Source organism: Stegostoma tigrinum, chromosome 35, assembly GCF_030684315.1.
Source record: "Stegostoma tigrinum isolate sSteTig4 chromosome 35, sSteTig4.hap1, whole genome shotgun sequence".
NCBI classification, from domain to species: Eukaryota; Metazoa; Chordata; class Chondrichthyes; order Orectolobiformes; family Stegostomatidae; genus Stegostoma; species Stegostoma tigrinum.
The window spans coordinates 11,509,457-11,530,325 of record NC_081388.1 but is presented as its reverse complement, the minus strand read 5'-3'; the positions used below and the strand labels follow the sequence as shown (position 1 = coordinate 11,530,325).

General features: G+C 46.0%; 1 protein-coding gene and 1 long non-coding RNA gene across 3 annotated transcripts in view; both read right to left on the bottom strand.

Moving 5' to 3' along the window:
- Nucleotides 1-20,869, bottom strand: part of LOC132206326 (uncharacterized) — a 132,708-nt gene that overhangs the window by 38,800 nt on the left and 73,039 nt on the right. Inside the window, exon 3 of one of the 2 annotated variants that reach the window (XR_009442977.1) lies at nucleotides 5,373-5,520. The exons of the other annotated variant lie outside the window; for it this stretch is intronic. This is a non-coding gene — a long non-coding RNA (uncharacterized LOC132206326). Of the gene's footprint in view, nucleotides 1-5,372; nucleotides 5,521-20,869 lie in introns of those variants that run through there. 2 annotated transcript variants of the gene reach the window in all.
- LOC125447401 (nanos homolog 1-like) lies at nucleotides 2,962-3,820 on the bottom strand. Its single transcript, XM_048521724.1, has one exon. It carries the CDS (start codon nucleotides 3,818-3,820, stop codon nucleotides 3,035-3,037), a length of 786 nt encoding a protein of 261 aa, XP_048377681.1. The 3' UTR covers nucleotides 2,962-3,034.

Genomic DNA, 20,869 nt, shown 5'->3' with positions numbered 1-20,869 from the left:
AACACAGAGGATTGGAGGGGCAATTAGAGTTGTTGTGGTGTAACGTGGGCCTCAAAACCACACCACAGAACAGATGTATGAGGAACGTGTTAGTACATGGAATAAAAGGGGTAATAGTAGTGTGATACAAAATTAGTTTAGGGAGGGGAAACAGAGAGTAATTGTTAATGGTACTTTTTAGGCTGGAGGAAAGTTTGTAGTGGATTCCTCAGGCATGCTTTTCCTAAGACTTATAAATGATCTATATCTTGGATCACAGGGGATGATTTCAAAGTTTACACATGTAAATCCAGCGACAGTTGGATTTGTTGTTTTATTCTCATGTTTTTTCCCATATTCTGTGGCGGATCAATAGTTAGCACTGCTGCTTCACAGCACCAGGGACCCAGGTTTGATTCCACCTTTGGTCAACTGTCTGCAGTTTGCATATTTTCCCTATGTCTGCATGGGTTTCCTCTGGGTGCTCTGATTTCCTCACACCGTCCAAAGACGTGCAGGTAGGTGGATTGGCCATGCTAAATTGTCGAGGGATGTACAGGCTAGGTGGATTAACTGTGGGGAATGTAGGGATAGGGTAAGCGTGTTAATCTGGGGGAATGCTCTTCAGAGGATCAGTATAGACTCAATGGGCTCAGTAGCCTGCTTCCACACTGTAAGGATTCCATGATCGCTGGTCTTTGTGCACTGGCACTGAGTCAACCTTCCTTCTTCCTTCTTGGCCTCACTTTGACACTGAGCAGCCTCTGCAGTCATTTGGGAACCCAGTCTGGGGGAGGGGCAGAATTCAGACCCAGTATAATGGGATAAGGGGAGAATGTAGAGAGTGTATTTTCAATCTATATGTTGCAATCTTTGTCCCTGCTGTAGACCATGGGAGAATGGAAGTGAACCTGAATGATCACAAGTAGTGATCTGTTCCATCTGATCTTACACCATGGTCACACCAACAGATTTGAACTGACTGAACTACTATCTACACAAGGTAAACACTGGCTAGATCATTATTTCGATACCTTTCAGAAAATGTAACATTGGGTTGCCCTAATGGGATCAAACAATATTTCAACTAAGGTGACGCTTTGTAAAAGGGCAGAAAGGAAATTTATGAATGTCAAAGGGAGTCACCAAAGCTCCTTAGACAGTAAATTCCAAACCCACCAGTAATTCCATTGAGAAGGACGAGGGTAGCAGACACATGGGAACACCACCTCCTGCAAATTCTTCTCCAAGTCACTCAATCCTGAGTTGGAAATATGTCGACATTCCTTCAATGTTGCTTGGACAGAATCCTGGATCCCTCGCCCTTGCAGGAGTCTCAATATGAAGCGGCCTGCTTTGTTTCAAGAAGGCAGCTTACAGCCACCTTCTTTAGATGGTGGACAATAACTGACCAAACCTGCGTTGTTCATATCCCATAAATTAATTATTGCTTGGAGTAACTTGGTGGAGATTGTCATTATACGTCCTGAATCTTGCAATTGTCATGTGTTATTATGTATGTCCTCCAGTCCCTGAGGGACTTCACTGGTTTTTGAGATTTGAGGTACTTTTAGCTTGGAGAACCAGATTCAGAAATTTGCTAAGCTTGAGAAAATTACCAGTGCAAGAAGGGGCAGGATCGTGAATACATGATGAATTAGGACGCGGAGTTTCAGAGGGACCTTGATGAGCAGGCGCACCAGTCCCTTGCATTTTAAGAGCAATGGGGTTATTGCTGGAACTGCACAATGTGTTGATTAGGCCAAAGCAGTATTGTGTGCAGTTATGGAATCCACATTATAGGAGAGATGTGATAGCACTGGAGACGGTGCAGAGGAACATAGAACATAGAAAAGTACAGCACAGTACAGGCCCTTCGGCCCACCATGTCGTGCCGTGGAACAATCCTAATTCAAAAATAAAATAACGTAACCTACATTCCCCTCAATTCATTGCTGCACATGTGCATGTCCAGCAGTCACTTAAATGTCACTAATGACTCCGCTTCCACGACTTACCAAGGAGATTTACCAAGACCTGGACTGGAGTGTTCTAGTTATGAAAAGAGATTGGACAGACTAGAATTAATTTGCTCACAGCAGAGGAAATTGAGAGGGCACATGATTGTGATATTTAATATTACAAAGGCCATAGAATAGGCTGGAAGAAAATTTTCCCCTTTAAGGGATGGATCAGTGAGCAGGAGGCAGAGATTTAAGATAAGGGTCAGGCAGTTTAGAGGGAATGTGAAGAAACAGTTTTTTTTCACCCAGAGGGATGGTGGGATTCGGGAACTCACTGCCTGTGACGATAGGAGAGGCAGAAACCCTCATAACATTCAACAAATATTTAGATGTGCACGAGATCACTCAATGCTATGGGCCAAGTGCTGGAAGACAGGTTTACAGTAGTGAAGTGGTCGTTTTAGACCACAGCGTCATGGAGTGGTATAGCACAGCGCAAACTCTATTGGCCCTTTCTCTATGCTCTATCGCTGTTGGATGTAATTGACAAAACGACTGAAGTCATGACCCTTTTGCCCTCTCGTTTGTACTTCAAACCCTCATTTACACAGCAAAACCCTTCTTATTTGATGAAGTTATTAATCCAGGAGTGGTCTGGCCTTTAGTTAATTTCACCCTAGAGTGTGACACCCTGCGCTGCTCAGTTTTCTTCGGCCGGGAATTCTATTACATTCGTTAATGACTTGGCAAATTGGTCGGATCTTGACCGAGCGACTTGGTGGGAGAGTGGCCGGCACCGACATGCCTTATCTTGTGGGGAAGGGTGAACCAGGGAGAAGTCCTTCCTCTGGGAACTTTTCACTTTGTGGGGTGAACCAATTGGTGAGGACACCCCTTCCCACCCCGGATGGTCTGCTTAAGTGATGTCTGTATTTCAAACACGACATGCCTCATTTGCTCCATAAAGTCGTTTATTCAAAACAGTGAAAAACCTGCAACAAATGCTAACTTCCCCTTTTCCACCTTCAGCAATTATTTACTTACACACCCAGAATGTCACCTCACTGAATGCGAGAAAATCAGACTAGTTCTTAAATAGTTTCTCCACCTCGCTGGTACAGACAGTGTCCCCTCGGTGTTTTCTTGTAAGTTGACCTGTAATTTCCTCGGAGCGACTGGCAGAAGCGTTTGGTGTGCGCGCTGTCTCCAGTTGCCTTACACACCGGGCAGGTGTACCTGCGGAGGATCGGGCACACCGTCCTGCCGTCCTCGTCTCTGAGAACGTGCGAGGCGTAGATGTTCCGGGACTCCCCGTTTTGCTTGCAGAAGGTGCAGATGAATGAACGCTGGTCGATCCTGCAGCCGGTTCGTGCGCCAGCCACTCCAGTTCTCCTTGTTTCTCCCTGGCCAGGTGGGGATGTTGCAAACTCAGCCAGGCCCCCTCTAGGGTTGACTAGAATTGACTGAGCCAGCCCCTTCAGCGAGTCTGTCTGCCCCGGGCTCCCAGGACAGGGCTGTCTTGCTATACTCCTGTCGCCAGGGGTGAAAGCAGCTGGGTGCCGAGACCGGGCAGAAGGACCAAGCTGTCTGCTTGCTTCACCTCTAATGCAGCGCCTGTTTTCAACATCTTTGACGTTTATTGTCAAGAAAAGCCCAGCCCCGAGATCCATGTGATGACTCCTCAGAGCCGCTGGCTTGTGTTGTAACTGAGGCATCCCGGCCTTCAGATCACGTCCTACCGTCTCCCCGGGTCCCAACCGTCCATCCTCCGGCTCCACTCTCCAGTGGGCTTGCCTGCGTCCCGATTGTACGAAGCTGTCTATAACCTTACTCAATCCTAGATAGTCACTCCAAATGTCAAATGCTCTATCTGCCATCTCTCCAAATTCTGATTCCTTTTTTTGCTAGTATTTGCTTTCCGAAACAAAACGACACCTGCCCTTTATTCCTAACATGTTGCAGGGAGAATTGTGCAATTGAATTCAACTTCTCTTTGAAGTGCTGTCTTGGTTTTTAACAAGTGTGTGAAACTATTGGCCTCCTTAAGAGGTCGGGGAGGTAGGTAATTTGCATACTTACCAATTGAACGACATGATTTTAGGATTGGTTAAAGATTGATACCAGTTCCCGGGGGGTGTCAACGGAGAATGTTAGAAGTGAACACATTTTGAGTGGTCTGGCCAGGTTTGGGCAGGCATGTCACGGAAAATATAAACTATTCGAATCCAAACCTGCTTGTGAATTCTGGAAAGCCCATGGATCTCTCCAGTCTCAATCACCAGCAAGCTAGCCCACTCTACCTTCGCCCAGATACAGCCATATCCCCACCTGATCTTTTATTTAACAGATACTGGTATCCATCCAACAGCTTGTGCCCTATTCAGTCTGCACTCGGAGGGGGACACAGGTTTTTCTTACAAAGCGAGGGGGATTGTTTTGTTTACACTCCATGATAGACTGCCTGCTAATGTTTCATATGATGCATTAAGTAAGAAGTAAGTGATGATTGAATTTGATTTGATTTAATATTGTCACATGTACTTAGGGACAGTGAAAAGTTTTGCTTTGCCTGCAATACAAGCAGATCATACCATACAAAGGGCATTAGGATGATTGAACAGGATGAGGGATACAACATTACAGTTGCAGAGAAGATGCACAATGAGTGAGATCAACATTAGATGTGAAATTTGAGTGGTCCGTTCAGAAGTGAAATAACAGCAGGGAAGAAACTGTTCTTGAATCTGTTGGTCTGTGTATTTAGACTTTTGTATCTTCTGCCTGACGGAAGAGGTTGGAATAGATTGTAACCGGGGTGGGAGGGGTCTTTGACGATGTTGGCTGCCTTTCTGAGGTAGCAGGAAGTGTCATTAGTTATACCCCATCCCTTGATGCCCTCATTCTCTGACCATGCTAGTTCGTGCACTGACAGCCGTCTGGTGATGGAATTATTATTGTGAAATTTGGCGATTCAAGGATTTTGATGCAGCACCAATGAGATTTATTATTAAGTGAAACACTGCAAAAGAATCAAGTTTTAGACTCCTTTAATCTTAGGCCATGAGGTGCCGTTGGAGCCACTGAGGCAGGTTGGTCATTGTAACTGAAAGCTTCAGTTGCCATTTAAAGAGATGTATACATACAAATTTGGAACAGGAGTAGGCCACTTCGATTCTGTTCCAGTACAGCACCCACCTTTTGACTCAATATCAGCTTTCACAACAGAATTGGATATGTGCAGGCAGGGTTCATAGAATCCCTACAGTGTGGAAACAGGCCTTCAGCCCAACAAGTCCATACTGGCCCTCAGACCATCCCACCCAGACCCATTTCCCCTATACCCCACCTCATCTACACATCCCCAAACACTATGGGCAATTTAGCACGGCCAATTCACCCTAACCTGCCCATCTTTGGACTGTGGGAGGAAACTGGAGCACCCGGAGGAAACCCACGCAGACACAGGGAGAATGTGCAAACTCCACACAGACAGTTACCTGAGGGTGGAATCGAAACCGGGATCTCTGGTGCTGTGAGGCAGCAGGGGTAAACACTGAGCCACCGTGTCACCCAGCGTCTGCAATTAGGGAGGGATAGAGTTAGCACATGCATGATTACCTTTCTGTGTGATCTGTGATAACACACTTACGTCTTCATTCTCTGTTTGATATCTTTAATATAGGCACTTAAGAGTATCAGAATTAGGAATAGTAGTAACCCTTCAAGATCACTCTGCCTCATGCCAACCTTTTCATTTCAGCTTTTACATTCACCAACTATGTGGAAAATCTGGAATTGTTCTCCTCAGAGCGGAGAATGTTAAGGGGAGATTTAGTAAAGGCGTTCAAAATGATGAAGGACACTCATAGAGTAGGCAGGGAGAAAGTGTTTCCATTATCAGGGGTGTTGATAGCCACTGGGCACAGATTTAAGGGAATCAGCAAAAGTAAAGGAAGATGTTAAGAATATTTCATCGAACAATCTGTTTCTCAAACTGCCTGAGAGGGTCATGGAAGCAAGTGCATTAGTACTGTTCAAAATACAGGTTGGTGGGGGGACAAATTGGCAGCTCTCCCACCAAGGTGGGCATGAAGAGGTGACAAAGAAGATTGATAAAGGCAGGTGGTTGTCTGTGTGGACTTCAGTAAAGAGTTCAACAAGGTTCCACATGGTAAACTGGTTAGTAAGGTTAGATTACATGGGATTCAGGGCAGCTAGACAATTGGATACAAAATTGGCTTTAAGACAGAGGGTGGTGGTGGAAAGTTGATTTTCAGACTGGAGGCCTGTGACCAGTGGAGTGCCACAAGGATCAGTGCTGGGCCAACTGCTTTTCGTCATTTATGTAAATGATTTGTATGTGAATATAGGAGGTATGGTTAGTAAGTTTGCAGATGACACCAAAATTGGTTGCCTAATGGACAGTGAAGAACACCATCTCAAGACTACATGGGACCTTGATCAGAAGGGCCAATGGGCCGAGGAGTGGCAGATGGAGTTTAATTTAGATAAATGTGAGGTGTTGCATTTTAGTGATGCAAACCAGAGTAGAACTTACACAGTAGATGGTAGGGCCCTCGGGGGTGCTTCAAAACAAAGAGACCTAGAGATGCAAGTAGGTAGCCCCTTGAAAGTGGGATCATAGGTAGACAGGGTAGTTAAGGCTTGCTTTCATTGTTCAGAACACTGAGTGTAGGAGTTGGGCTGTCAATTTACAGCTATACATGACATGGTGAGGCCACTTATGGGATACCGTGTATGATTCTTGTCACCCTTCTGTAGGAAAGATTGCTAAATTTGACAGAATGCAAAAAAGATTTACAAGAATGTTGCCAGGGCTAGAGGGTTTGAGCTACAGGGAGAGGCTGAATAGACTGGGACTATTTTCCCTAGAGCATCAGAAACTGAGGGGTGACCTTATAGAAGTTTATAAAATCATGAGGGGCATGGGTAGGCTGAATAGCTAAGGTCTGGTCTGGGATGGGGGAGTCCAAAACTAGAGGGCATAGGTTTAAGGTGAGAGGGGAATGATTTGAAAGGGACCTAAAGGGTAGTTTTCTCTGGTGCGTGTATGGAATGAGCTACCAGAGGAAGTGGTGGAGGCTGGTACAATTACAACATTTAAAGGACATCTGGATAGCCATATATTAGAAGTTTATTATCACTTGTATTTGTAAAAAACAGTAAAATGCATATCTCGCCACATAAATTGCATCATTTAATTACATAAATGATGTATATATATCTGTATATAAAATATATAGTGACAAAGTGAAGACAAATATCATTTTTTCTTCACTCCACAGCCTCTTGGTTTCATTAACTGGTCACTGCTGAAGATTGTGGCTTGTTCAACTGCCAAGGGCCTGGGACCTCTCGAAACTAGGGGCCTGACAATAATGTCAAGGGCTGTGGGCTGTCAAAACCCCCAGAGCAGGGGAATATTGAAACTGCCGAGGACCAGGGCCTGTTGAAACCACCATAGGCCGGGGAAAATGAATACATGAATACAACATCTGTATATATAGAGGAGGAGGTGTTTAGACAGATATGGGCCAAATGCTGGCAAATGGGAATAGGTCAGATTGGGATGGATGGTTGGCACTGATGAGTTGGACCGAAGGGTCTCTTTCCATGCTGTACAACTCTATGACTGGCTGAATGGTGTCCTTTGCTGTGTGATTTTAAATACCTAGGTGTCTCCAGGAATTGAATTACAAACTCTGGGCCATTACTGTTGAGGGAAAGCAGTGGGAACACTAAAATAAATGCTTTGGATTTCGGACACTAGTGAGTGGTAACTGGACACAGTAGTCCCAGCAGTGGATATGCTGTGTTGGAGTCTGGTGGAGTAAATAGGTTTGGGTGGGAGTAGTAATCTGAATCTTGTGACATTCAGCAATGTTTATAGAAAAATCAAACGAGGCTGGAGTAATCTGAAAACCTTGCCTCTTCCCCCTTTCTTTATACGCCATCTCAGGTAACACACTCTTCGCTGCCCCCCACCATCCTGTAATATTCATTTGGGTATTTTCCTTTAAACAGCAAAAGGGACTGCCACACAGACACCCTCCCCACCCCTTCCCATAACCACCTTCTGCCCCAAGTGTAGCAGAGCCTGTGATATCCCCATCTGTCTATACAGCCACCTATGGACTCACCCTGAGAATGGAACAGAGCCATCCTTGTCTACAAGGGACCACCAATGAATGAATAAGTATTCTCACTGACGCCTCATGAAGTTTCACACTAGATAAAAATTACTGTGGTGCTTGCATAGGATTCTAAAGAGAACAGGATGCAGAAGTGGGCCATTCATTCCAATGATTACAAGCTGGTGTTTATGTTTCACTGGGGCATAGGAACATGAATAGGCCCTTCGGTCTATTGCATCATTCAATGAGATCATCGCTGATCTGCAGTCTAATTCCATATACCTACCTTTAGCCCATAATCCTTAAGACCTTTGCTTAACAAAAAATCATCTAACGCAGATTTGAAAGCCGCAACTGATCCAGAATCCTCTGCCATTTGTGGAAGAGAGTTTCAAACACCTACCACCATTCTTGTGTACAGACGTGCTTCCCAACTTCTCTCCTGAATGACCTGCCCCCTAGTTGTAGAGTCCCCATCTCGTGGAAATAGTTTATCTCTGTCTACCCTGTCAATATCTTGAAGACTTCAAGCAGCTCACCCATTAACCTTCTCTCCCACAGATGCTTTCAATCAGCCTGGGTTGGAATCTCTCCAAGGCAGATGGTGAACTTTGAGTTCAATAAAAAAGAATCCGAATTAAGGGTCTAACGATGACCATGAATCCATTGTCAAATGTCAGAAAAACCAACCTCGTTCATTAATGGTCCTGCAGGGAAGGAAACTGCCATTCTTCCCTGGTCTGGTCTACATGTGACTCCAGACTCTCAGCCAATGTGGTTGACTCTTAACTGGCAATAAATAATGGCTTAGTCAGTGATGCCCTCACCTCATGAATGAATAACGAAAAATCCGTCCAGATGTGTTATTACAAACCTCTGGAGCAGGGGACCCAAGAGGTGGGGACCCTGCCTTAGTACGACAAAAGCACCCCATTTCCCCCCCCCCCACCTAGTTTTCCCTGAGAAGCATCAATACTTATTTACTTCAACATCTGCTGCGGGAGTGAATTCCCCATCCACCTCTCTCTGACTAAAGAGGTTTCTTCTGAATCCTCCACTGGATGTCTTGGCAACAGTCTTAAAGTGAGAATAATTTCAGAAAGCAAGGCGGTAATTTTAACCATCTATGCTGTTTTGGGGGGGAGAAAGATTAACTCTGACATTCATCAGGTCCTCCCAAAGTGATGGTGCTCCATTTAGCTTTTAGGGTTTGTATTACTGGCTGGAGAATCTCTTAGCTCAGCACAATTTAATCCCAATATTAAAAATTTATTTAACCCATTTCTCCTAATCAACCTGTTCAGAGATGCTGGTCCACACCTTTGGAGTAGGTGAGACTTGAATCCAGGCCTGCAGGCCCAGGGTTTAGGGAGTCTACGACTGCACCACACGATAGCCTGTCACAGTGATTAGATTAGGTTAGATTGCCTACAGTGTGGAAACAGGCCCTTTGGCCCAACAAGTCCACACCGCCCCTTGAAGCATCCCAGCCAGACCCATCCCTCTAAAACCCACACACCCCTGAACACTACGGGCAACTTAGCATGGCCGATCCACCTAGCCTGCACATCTTTGGACTGTGGGGGAAAACCGGAGCACCCGGAGGAAACCCACGCAGACACGGGGAGAATGTGCAAACTCCACACAGACAGTCGCCCGAGGCTGGGATCGAACCCGGGTCCCTGGCGCTGTGAGGCTGCAGTGCTAACCACTGAGCCACCGTGCCGCCCCCGTGATGTCAAGACAAACTTTAAAAAAAACAAGAGAAATGAACAATTTATTAATTTTTTAAAGCTTAACCTACTTCTCAAATCAACCTGTTCAGGCTCATCTCTGGAACAGATGGGATTTGAACAGCCTCACAGTCTAGCAGTAGGGAATGTACCCCTGCACCACAAGACAGCCTCTCACTGTAATGTTAAGAGAAACCTTTATTTTTAACTGGTGCAGCAGATAAACATCAAAGCAGCGTGTCCAATGTTGTGGGTAGTCAGTCAGCTGTAGTGACTAAAACTAATCAGCTGTAATCATGGGTGTGAATGGAATTTGACGTGTAGCTGACAGTGATTCTCGGAGACCGTAGGCCCCATTCTTAATGAAAAAATAAACACAATAACAGCTTTGATCTTGTCAGCACCTGCTGTTGCAAAGGTGATTCTGAGATTTGTGATTTTTGGTCAATGTTTATTTTCATTCCGTCTCTAGTTTTACAAACCTCCTCTCCATCAAGGTGAACAATGTAGCCTTTTCTTCACATTTTTTCATGTAACTGAAGCCCCTCGTCCACAAACCAGCATCAAACATCAATCCTATCGTGATGTCCTGTAAATCTGACTTTCATTAACATCTACCATAACTCTCCTGAAACATCAGCTTTCCTGCTCCCCTGATGCTGCCTGGTCTGCTGTATTCCTCCAGCTCTGCACTGTGTTACCATAAGTCTGTCGCTTTTGTGCTCTGCCCCTCTGTTTATCAACCTGGGGATCCCGTGTTCTCTTTTAACCACTTCTGCAACCTGTCCTGACACCTTCTACAATTTGTGCATCTACACTCACTGATCTTCTGCACCCCTTTCAGACATTTTCTAATCAACCTGTTCAGAAATGTTATGACACATATCTCAAGCAAGTGGGGCTTGAACCACTGTGCCACAACAGCTCTTCTACTCTTATTTCATTCTTTTTGTCGTCCATCCCTATTCACCTTCAATCGCAAGGCTTGCTGGGCCATTTCAGAGGGTAGGTAAGAGTCATCCCCATTGCTGTGAGTCACATGTTTGTCTGACCTGGCAAGGACAGCAAAGCATTAGAGCACCAGATAGGGTTTCCCTGATTTCTCTCAATTTCATTTCAGTTGGAGACTTCATTCATTGAATTTAGACTCCACCAACTTCTGTTGTGAGATTTCAACTCATGACCCCAGAAAATTAACACAAAACAAAGAACTGAGGATGCTGAAGATCCAAACCAGGCTCGGTGTGGCGATGGCTTAGTGGTATTATGACTGGACTGTTGAACCTAGAGACCCAGATCATGTTCCAGGGACCTAGGTTAAAATCCCACCAATGGCAAATGGTTGAATTTGAATTCAATAAAATATCTGGAAGTAAGAATGTAATGATGACCATGAACTGATTGTTGGGGAAAGACCCCTCTGGTTCACTAATGTCCTTTAGGGAAGGAAACTGCCATCCTTACCCAGTCTGGCCTACATGTGACTCCAGGCCCAAAGCAATGTGGTTGATTCTTAACTGCCCCTGGGCATTTAGAGATGGGCAATAAATGCTGCCTGGCCAGCAATGACCTCATCCTGTTAATGAATAAAAACTGACTTTTCTTCATCAGAAAAGGATGAAGGGTCTAGGCCCGAATGTCAGCTTTTATGCTCCTAAGATGCTGCTTGGCCTGCTGTGTTCATTCAGCTCCACACTTTGTTATCTTGGATTCTCCAGCATCTGCAGTTCTCATTATCTCTTTTCTTTATTTGCTCATTCATGGGATGAGGGCATCACTGACCAGGCCAGCATTTAATGCCAATCCCTAATTGCCCAAAATCAACCACTTTGCTGTGGGACTGGAGTAAAATGTAGGCCAGGCCAGATGAGAATGGCGGATTTCCTTCCCTGAAGGAAAAACCACATGGGTTTTCCCCTAAAAGTCAATTGATGAGTCATCATCAGATTCTTAAATACCAGATTTTTATTGAATTCAAATTCCGACATCTGCTGGGGTGAGATTCAAACCTGCGTCTCTGGATTCACAGTCCAGCAACAATACTACTAGACCACTGCCTCCCCTGAAGAACCCGAATTGTTGAAGAAACTCCCTTCTGAAGATGGGCCATTGGATCAGAAATGTTAACTGCATTTCTCTCTCTCCAAAGATACTGCCAGACCTGCTGAGTTTCTCCAGCAGTTTCTGCTTTTGTTCCCCTGTGTATTAATGGGCTTGGGTTACTGGGTTATTAGTCCAGTGATGTTACTTGGTACATCACTTACCCTAATTTGTATTGTAAGCTAACATTTCTGAAATAAATCTGACTGGTTTTGGATTCTTCAGGTACTTTTCTTCAGGGCCTGTTCAGTAGATTCACTGAAATAATATATATTTTGAAAGAGTTCTCTACTTCTACAGTTAGAGTACTATATCCATCTTCTACAGTGGTGAATTCACTCTTCAGTGCACTGAAGCATGGGTGCAGAGTAAGTAATAAATATCTTAATAAAGTTTGAAACAAAAACATAAACAGCGAGAAAAGTTCAGCAGGTCTGGCAGCATTTGTGAAGAGAAATCAGAGTTAACGTTTTGGGTCCAGTGACCATTTCTCAGAAAATAAAGTTTGAACCTTCTAACTGACCAGTTCTGGTCTCCCTGTTATAGGAAGGATGTTATTAAGCTGGAGAGGGTTCAGAAGAGTTTTACCGGGATGTGAATGGTGTGTTTGTGTTATAAGGAGAAGGGACTTTTTTTAGTGGAGCGTAGGAGGTTGAGGTGTGACCTTATAGAGGTTTGTAGCTTCATGAGGGGCACAGATAAGATGAATGGCTGGTGTCTTTTCCCTAGGGTGGGGGATTGCAAAACTGGGAGCATACCTTTAAGATGAGAGGAGGAAGATTTAGAAAAAGATGTCCGGGCAATTTATTTTACACAGCGAGTGAGGAATGAACCTCCAAGGGAAGTGGAGGATATGGACAACATTTAAAATGCATTTGGCTGAGTACATGAATAGGGAGTGTTTGGAGGGATATGTGCCTAGTACAGGCAGGTGGGTCTGTTTCTGTGCTGTATGGCACTCGCGCCAATGATGACATGTTACCACAAGAAGTGGCTGGGGTGGAGATCTCTGCACTTTTGAAATAAAGCATTGGAAACAAAAGAAGAGTCATTAGGCGCATTATACCACCTCTGTCATTCAAGCAGACCGTGACTGATTTTCAGCCTCAATGCCATCTTCCCACACTACCCCCATACGCCTTGATATCTTTAATAGGGGTAAATATTTGAAACAGTAAGACATTGGGAGAACATCAAAGTTAGTTCTGGGCTGCCCTGGAAAAGGGGCAGCAGGAGTTAATGAACAGGATTGTCCACTTCCCGTCCTGTAGATTAACTCTGGTTCTCGGAAGCTGGTGACACTTGATGGGTCACATCTGTGGAAGTGGGCTGCATCCTCTCCAGTGAGTGACGTTCAATGCGACCACAGTTCCACTCATTGGTCAGTGAGTTTCCCATGATTCACAACCCACCGACAGCAATGAATGTTGATTGTGGCCTTTACCGAGGCAAGATGGCCACCTGTACCAGACGACAACTATTCCCTCTGTTGTGTGGCGCCTTTTAAGGGGGTGAAATGTCCCAGGAGTCTTCACGTGATGGTAATCTCCTGAGGAATATGATCAAAGTGGTAGGCTGTAAGCAGCATCCTAAATGTGGGGGAGAAATTGAGGGAGGGAATTCCAGAAGTTAGTTCTTGCCAATGATGGTGAGATGACAATGGGTTCAGTGCTGTTGCACATTAGAGCCCCAAGGTATTGGGAGGGGAGGGGGTGTTATTTATCACCCAACACCCCCTCCCCACACATCACTGTTTGAGAGCAGGGGACCACATTAAATAAAACAAGCAGCCAGTGTGCCATCGACCCTCAACCTGCACTCCCAATTCCCTCCATGACAGGGGGCAGCCCATTGTCGGACTGCAAAGAAACCCTGACCAATCGAATAGCTGTCGCTTAAGGACCTCATTCCACCTCCCTTACACGTCATTAGGGACCGCAGAACAAAGGTAGCTATTCTGCAGCTCAGGGCTCAAAGAGTGGGGTTAGGGATTGGGGCAGTGGGGGTGGGGGGGAAGCAGGAGTAGGTACCACCTTTAGGGGCAGGGATGGAATGGCTCCACTGGGGGCAACTTTTCCCCAAATATTATATGTCCCTTTTTAGTGCTTCTCCCTGGGCCTCTAAAATCTAACGTATTCCCCCCACCTCCCTACCCCTCGTGGTGGGGTCATAAAACATTGCTGACCTCAAGTCTGATATCCGCAATTCTTGGCACTTCTTGCAGTACCACCGGTGGCCCCTGCAACATGGTGGCACTGCTGAGATGACAGAGCCACCAGCAATTGGCCAATGGGCAGCACTCCCTTTCTCCAAAGGGGAGGAGGTCCATTCCTCGGGCTCCCTCGAACTGATTAAGGCCAGTCCCGGCATATTATCGCTGAGGGGCAACCAAGTTTAAAGTCAATGAGGTGCCATCCAACGTTTGACTCGACTTCTCCCTGAAAATTCACTTTGCTGGTGAGAAACCTGGCCGGATCCTACATACCAGCCATGCCCACGAAGACTACAATCAAGCTGGAAAAATTGTTGCTCTCTCCTTGAATGTTTACTGACCCATTTTAATTCGTATGAACTCTCCACTGCTGTTTCCCGATTACCCTCCTACCTGCTTTGGTGGCTATTTCTTCCTGCCACATCAAACTCGCAGTGTTCCCCCTGATGGAGGGCCCTTACACCTTAAGGCAGTTCTGTCACCTCAGCTCCTGCTCACAACATGGAAATCCCTTGGCCAGGGTGAATGAAGGCTACTCTTCTGAGCAGGGGTGGGCAGTCTTAGCTTTGACCTTCAGGTATCCAGTCAGCCTGCAATGCAACAAAACCATTTTGCTGTCGTTTTCACTAAACTATTACATCAATCAATCGTAGATTCATGCAGAGGAGACCATTCAGCCCCATTCTATGTGCATGTGTGATGGCTCTTGGAAACAACTATCTAACGTAGCCCCACTTCTGCTGCAAGTTTACTCCCACACGTCTGCAAAATGTTTCTTTCAAGAATTTACCCAATTCCCTTTTGAAAATTATGATTAAATCTGCTTCCATCACCCGACATTCAGATCGTAACCCAAAAATACATTTTTCACCCCATCCCCTGGCTCTTTATCCCAATCCTATGTTCTCTTGTCTCTGAGCATGCTGCCAGCAGAAGAAAAGAGCTGGATTTTATATGAAGAGGGACTTGCTTTCTCTGCCCTTCCCCTGATGTAACTGAGAGGAGTTAGTCTCTTACCATATAGACTATTCCCCCCACCTAACTTGAACGTTTCCTTTTACTTAATGACCTTTTAACTGGTATGAGGTATTACAATGTTGGGGCTGAGAAATTCTGGGTATTTTCCATTGCTACCAATCTTTCTTTCTGGTACTAATCTGAGCTACTGAGACATTACTAAATGTGATATTTCAAACTAAAGTGACAAAGTTGATAGATGAGGGAAGGACTGTGAATTTCATATACATGGACTTCAGTAAGGCGTTTGATAAGGTTCCCCATGGTAGGCTGATGGAGAAAGTGAAGTTGCATGGGGCCCAGGGTATATTAGCTAGATGGATAGAGAACTGGCTAGGCAACAGGAGACAGAGTTGTAGTGGAAGGGAGTTTCTCAAAATGGAGGACTGTGATCAGTGGTTCTCCACAGGGATCCATGTTGGGACCACTGGTGTTTCTGATACACACAAATGATCTGGAGGAAGGTATAGATGGTCTGATCAGCAAGTTTGCAGATGACACTAAGATTGGTGGAGTAGCAGATAGTGAAGGGGACTGTCAGAAGTTACAGAAGAATATAGATAGACTGTAGAGTTGCGCTGAAAAATGGCAGATGGAGTTCAATCCAGGCAAATACGAGGTGATGCATTTTGGAAAATCCAATTCAAGAGCGAACTATATGGTAAATGGAGAAGACGTGAGGAAATTGATGTACAGAGAGATCAGGGTGTTCAGGTTCATTGTACCCTGAAGGTGGCAACACAGGTCAATAGGGTGGTCAAGAAGGCATATGGCATGCTTTTATTCATTGGATGGGGTATTGAGTCAAGAGTTGGCAGGTCATGTTACAGTTGTATAGGACTTTGGTTTGACCACATTTGGAGTACTGTGTACAGTTCTGGTCGCCACATTACCAAAAGGATGTGGATGCTTTGGGGAGGGTGCAGAGGAGGTTCACCCAGATGTTTATGCAGGACACTAGCTATGAAGAGAGATTGATTAGATTAGGATTATTTTCATTAGAAAGACGGAGATTGATGGGGACCTGATTGAGGTCTACAAAATCAGAGTTATAGACAGGGTGGATATCAAGAAGCTTTTTCCCAGAGTGGGGGACTCAATTACTCGAGGTCATGAGTTCAAGGTGAGAGGGGAAATGTTTAAGGGAGATATGCGTGAAAAGTTCTTTATGCAGAGGGTGGTGGGTGCCTGGGACATGTTGCAAGTGGAGGTGGTAGAGGCGGGAACGATAGCATCATTTAAAATGTATCTAGACAGATACATGAATGGGCAGGGAGCAGAGGGATACAGATCCTTGGAAAATAAGCGATAGGTTTAGATAGAGGATCTGGATCGGCGCAGGCTTGGAGGGCCGAAGGGCCTGTTCCTGTGCTGTAATTTGCTTTGTACTTTGTTCTAAATAGTTAATTCCATTACATCTGGGATACACGATGGTCTCCAGTAAGACATTAGGCTTGACTTAAGAGTAAGCTCACTTTTATTGCTTCTGGAACACAATGATGGCAGCAAACATACAACTGGTTAAGTTAGTGATAGAATGAGGGGATGGTTGGGAGGGTGGAATGGGGGGGATTGTTGGGGGCAGAAGGGGGAGGATTGTTGGGGGGGGGCGGAATTGGGAGCGTGGTTGGGTGTGGAATTGGAGGGATTGTTGGGGATTGTTGGGGGCGGAATTGGGGGTGGAATTGGGGGGGGGAGGAATTGGGGGGGAGGAATTGGGGGGGAGGAATTGGAAGGATTGTTGTGGGAGCTGAGCGCCACATTGTATAGGGTAGTGGGAGACATTGGGTGGGTGTCTTTGGGAAGGACAGAGCTGTGCAAGGGGGAGGTCTCCTATTGACACAGAAGTCCTGGGAGAGGAGGCAGCAAACCCTACATCCAACTGCCCCTCTATCCCCTGAGGGATCAGCAGGCCGCAGGGCTAAACACACCAACTAACACACTGGCTGCAGGCCCTGGTCATGCTGCTTGCTGTAGCCAGTTAACGACAGGATGAGGCCTTCATTTGAGCATTAGTTACCCAGTTGGGAACCACAGGCTGGAGAGCCACCCACTGTCTCCCCAGCCAACAGTAAAACTGAGGCCCTGTACCTAGCAGCCTGCCTTTGAGTGGTGTCTTTGGGAAGGACAGAGCTGTGCAGGGGGGAGGTCCTGTGCAGTTGGATGTAGTTCCAGGAAATCCCATGCAGTTTCACATCAATAAATCTCCCAAAGTCCTTCACGGTTTTGGATCAGTACAAAGTCTCCCTAAACCTTTTCTGCTTCAAGCAGCCTCAACAATGTTCACTTTTTTAAAAAAAAGCGAGGGAGGTTTGTCAATGAAGCCCGGAATCCATCATCTTCCCTGAGCCTCTCTCTCCCTCTCTCGCTCAATGGAGAGGAGCTGGATTTGTCCAGCTGCTTTTGTCATTCTTGTGCTACTCTGAGCAACAGCTCCATGGATTTGAATATTCACACTGACGCTGTAAAGATGGGCTGTGTTTATTGTGACTTACTTTAGTTCTGGCCCTTTCCGATGCAGGGATTATCAGGTTCAAATCCCACAGGCACCAAGATGTAAATGAGCTCCCATCAGGATAGTTGGCAGGTCATAGCGTTTTTCATCATTAAAGGATGGTCACATTCTGACAGGCAGAAAGTGCAACAAAGGGCCAGGCCACTCAGCCCAACAGCTCTTCACAAGTGTTTGAGCCCCATACTAGCCCTCTTTACCGAACCCTGTCACATTCCATTTCTTCCTCCTGCATGTGTTTACGGATCTTCCCCAGCAACAGCCTTGTGACTCCCCTCCCCTTGTGGCCGTCAGCTCCAGCCCTGGCCCTACTCAGCAGACACTGCCCCAGCCGCAGGGTACAGTCAACGGTCGATGGTTTATCTCATGTTCCAAACTCACCGACAGCGTTGAATGTTCTCTGAAGCCGTCAGGGATCCACAGCAGGGATTCTGCCAGATATTTCCTCGTGCCCGCTAGGATACCGTCTACTCCCATGGTGCTCCCTTGTCATCATTCCATCGACTCCCCCACCATCCCTGCAGCCTCCTTTGGGAACTCTCCACCTCTTCCCCTCCTGCGCGTGGCCCCCCTCTCGGCATCCCACCCCTCGGCAGCCATACCTTCAGCCAACCAGCTCGCAACTTCCAGTGGCCATTTCCAAACCTCTCCGCCTTAACATGCTCCCTTCTGGCCACCATTCCTTCTTGTGCCCAGTGTCAATTTTTGTCTCGTAATGCTGCCGTGAAGCACCCTGGAATGTAAATGTAGATTGGAGGTACAATATAAAAGTAAGCTATTGTTGAACAATTATGGTAAAGTTACCATAGTCCTGCAGAACTATAGGGCTATCCTCTCATGAGAGAGGGAGGCAACTGGTGGTGGTTTAACCTGAGGGTCTCCATGTTTCAGGGGAGGGGAGAGGTTCAGAAGGAGAGTCTTCCATTGTAACCTCAGCCTGTGCAGGAATTGAACCCATACTATGAGCGTCACTCTGCATTGCAAACCAACCAACTGAGCTAAACAACCTTTTTGGCTTTAGTGGTGCTGCACAGTTCATTTAGTTTTATTTTCTAGCCATAGCTACCCTTTGCCTCTATCTAGGAGGTGAGGGAAACCCTTCAATAATATCATGGGATCTTTAAAATGGGAAAGGGTGGAAGGACATAAGGTTGGCCAGGCCTGACACTCCTCCAAATGATCTCCATGAAGTGAGGTGTTCAGGTCTGTCCAACAGGGACAGAGCTCAACCACAAAATGAAATATTCACTCAGGATAAAAGTGTTTCTTTTCAATTTCATTCACAGATGTAGGTGTTGCTGCCTAGGTCAGCACATTTTGCCCCTCCCTAATTGCCCAAGAGGGCAGTTAAGTTATAGAATCATACACTCCCTACAGTGTTGAAGCAGGCCATTCAGCCCATCGAGTCCACAGTGGCCCTCTGAACAGCACCCCACCCATACTGACCCCCCTCCCCAACCTTATCCTTGTAACCATGCATTTCCCACAGCTTGTAACCTGCGTGTGTTTGGACTGTGGGCAGAGACTGGAGCACCAGGAGGAAACCCACAGAGAACATGCAAGCTCCACACAGACAGTTACCCCAAGACTGGGATTGAACCGAGGTCCCTGGTGCTATAAGGCAGCAGTGATAGTCACTGAGCCACTGTACCATTCCTGTGCTGCTGTCGGCCTGGAGTCACGTGTATCAGGAGACCAGGCAAGGCCGGTAGACTTCCTTCCCTAAAAAAAGGGAATCAGTGAACAAAGGTGGGTTTTTCCTGAAAATCGACAATGCTCACTTCATGGTCATCATTAGTGTCCTAATTTCAGATTTCTTGGTGCCTTTGACACCATGAACCCAGCTAGAATCAGCAGCAAGGGGGTGGGTGATGGAAAGGTCCATCCAGCTACTTGATATGTACTAATCTAACTGCTTTGTAATCTGTGCAAAAGCAGATTAGCATTGGCCAAGGGTGAGTGATAGATAGAGTCAGGGAAGCACGGTGGCTCAGTGTTTACCCCTGCTGCCTCACAGCACCAAGGACCCAGGTCCAATCCCACCCTCAGGCAACTGTCTGTGTGGAGTTTGCACATTCTCCCCATATCTGTGTGGGTTTCCTCCCACAGTCCAAAGATGTGCAGGTTAGGGTGGATTAGCTGTGGGAAATGCAGGATTGCAGGGACAGGGTCTGGGTGGGATGCTGTTTGGAGGGATGATGTGGACTCAATGGGCTGAATGGCCTGCCTCATACTGCAACAACACAATATCATGGTAATCAGTAAGTGAGTTACAGGCATGGTAAATCTGTTCCAACAGTGGGATTTGCTGGCAGTCAATCCAAACAAAAAGGATTACTCACAAAATAATTTACAAGAATAACACACAAAGCCTGGGTAGCTGCAGCCACGGTGCTAAGCTCCCGTGTGGGTTTGAGAAACCAAGCCATGGAGGTGTTTATAAGACCTGGAGATATAGGAGCTGAATTAGATACACTCACATCACACAGGCAATGTGTTCCCTTCAGTGCAAGTGTTAATGGTCACTTCAACCCAACATTAAACAGTGTATCTGAACACCAGAGAACGAATGACCCTTCTGAGCTTGAGGGATTTGTCGCTCTGTGTGGGAGTGACACGGCTGGAGCAGCAACTGTTAGGGTTTGCTCCAAAGTGAGTTCGGACATAACCCGGATCAGAGGAATTTGCTGGCTATCACAGCTCAGGCTTCAGACTGTTGGGCCCTCTTAACTGCGAGTTAGCAGCATAGTCAGTAAAAAAAAAAGAATTCTAAAGATAAATAATTTCTTCTCAACAGAGAAAATAGGAGCAGAATTAAAGCCATTCGGCCCTTTGAACCTCCTCCACCATTCAATATGATCATGGCTGTTCATTCAACTCAGACCCCAGTTCCCGCTTTCTCCCCCCATACCCTTTGACCCTATTAGCCTACATCTATCTCCTTCTCGAAAACATTCAATATTTTGTCCTTGGCTGCTTTCTGGGGTAGAGAATACCACAGGCTCCCCACCCTCTGGGCGAAGATATTGAGACGATGGAGGTAGAGACAATTCGGTGACTTTGTGTCAAACCGCAAGAGCCCCGCGAAATAAGCAGGGAGCTTGACAAAATTGGGGCATAAGGGATTAACAGATGTTATGCTAACATCAGAGTGCATCAACAGTAATGCCAGACCACATGTGTCACTGGAACCCCAG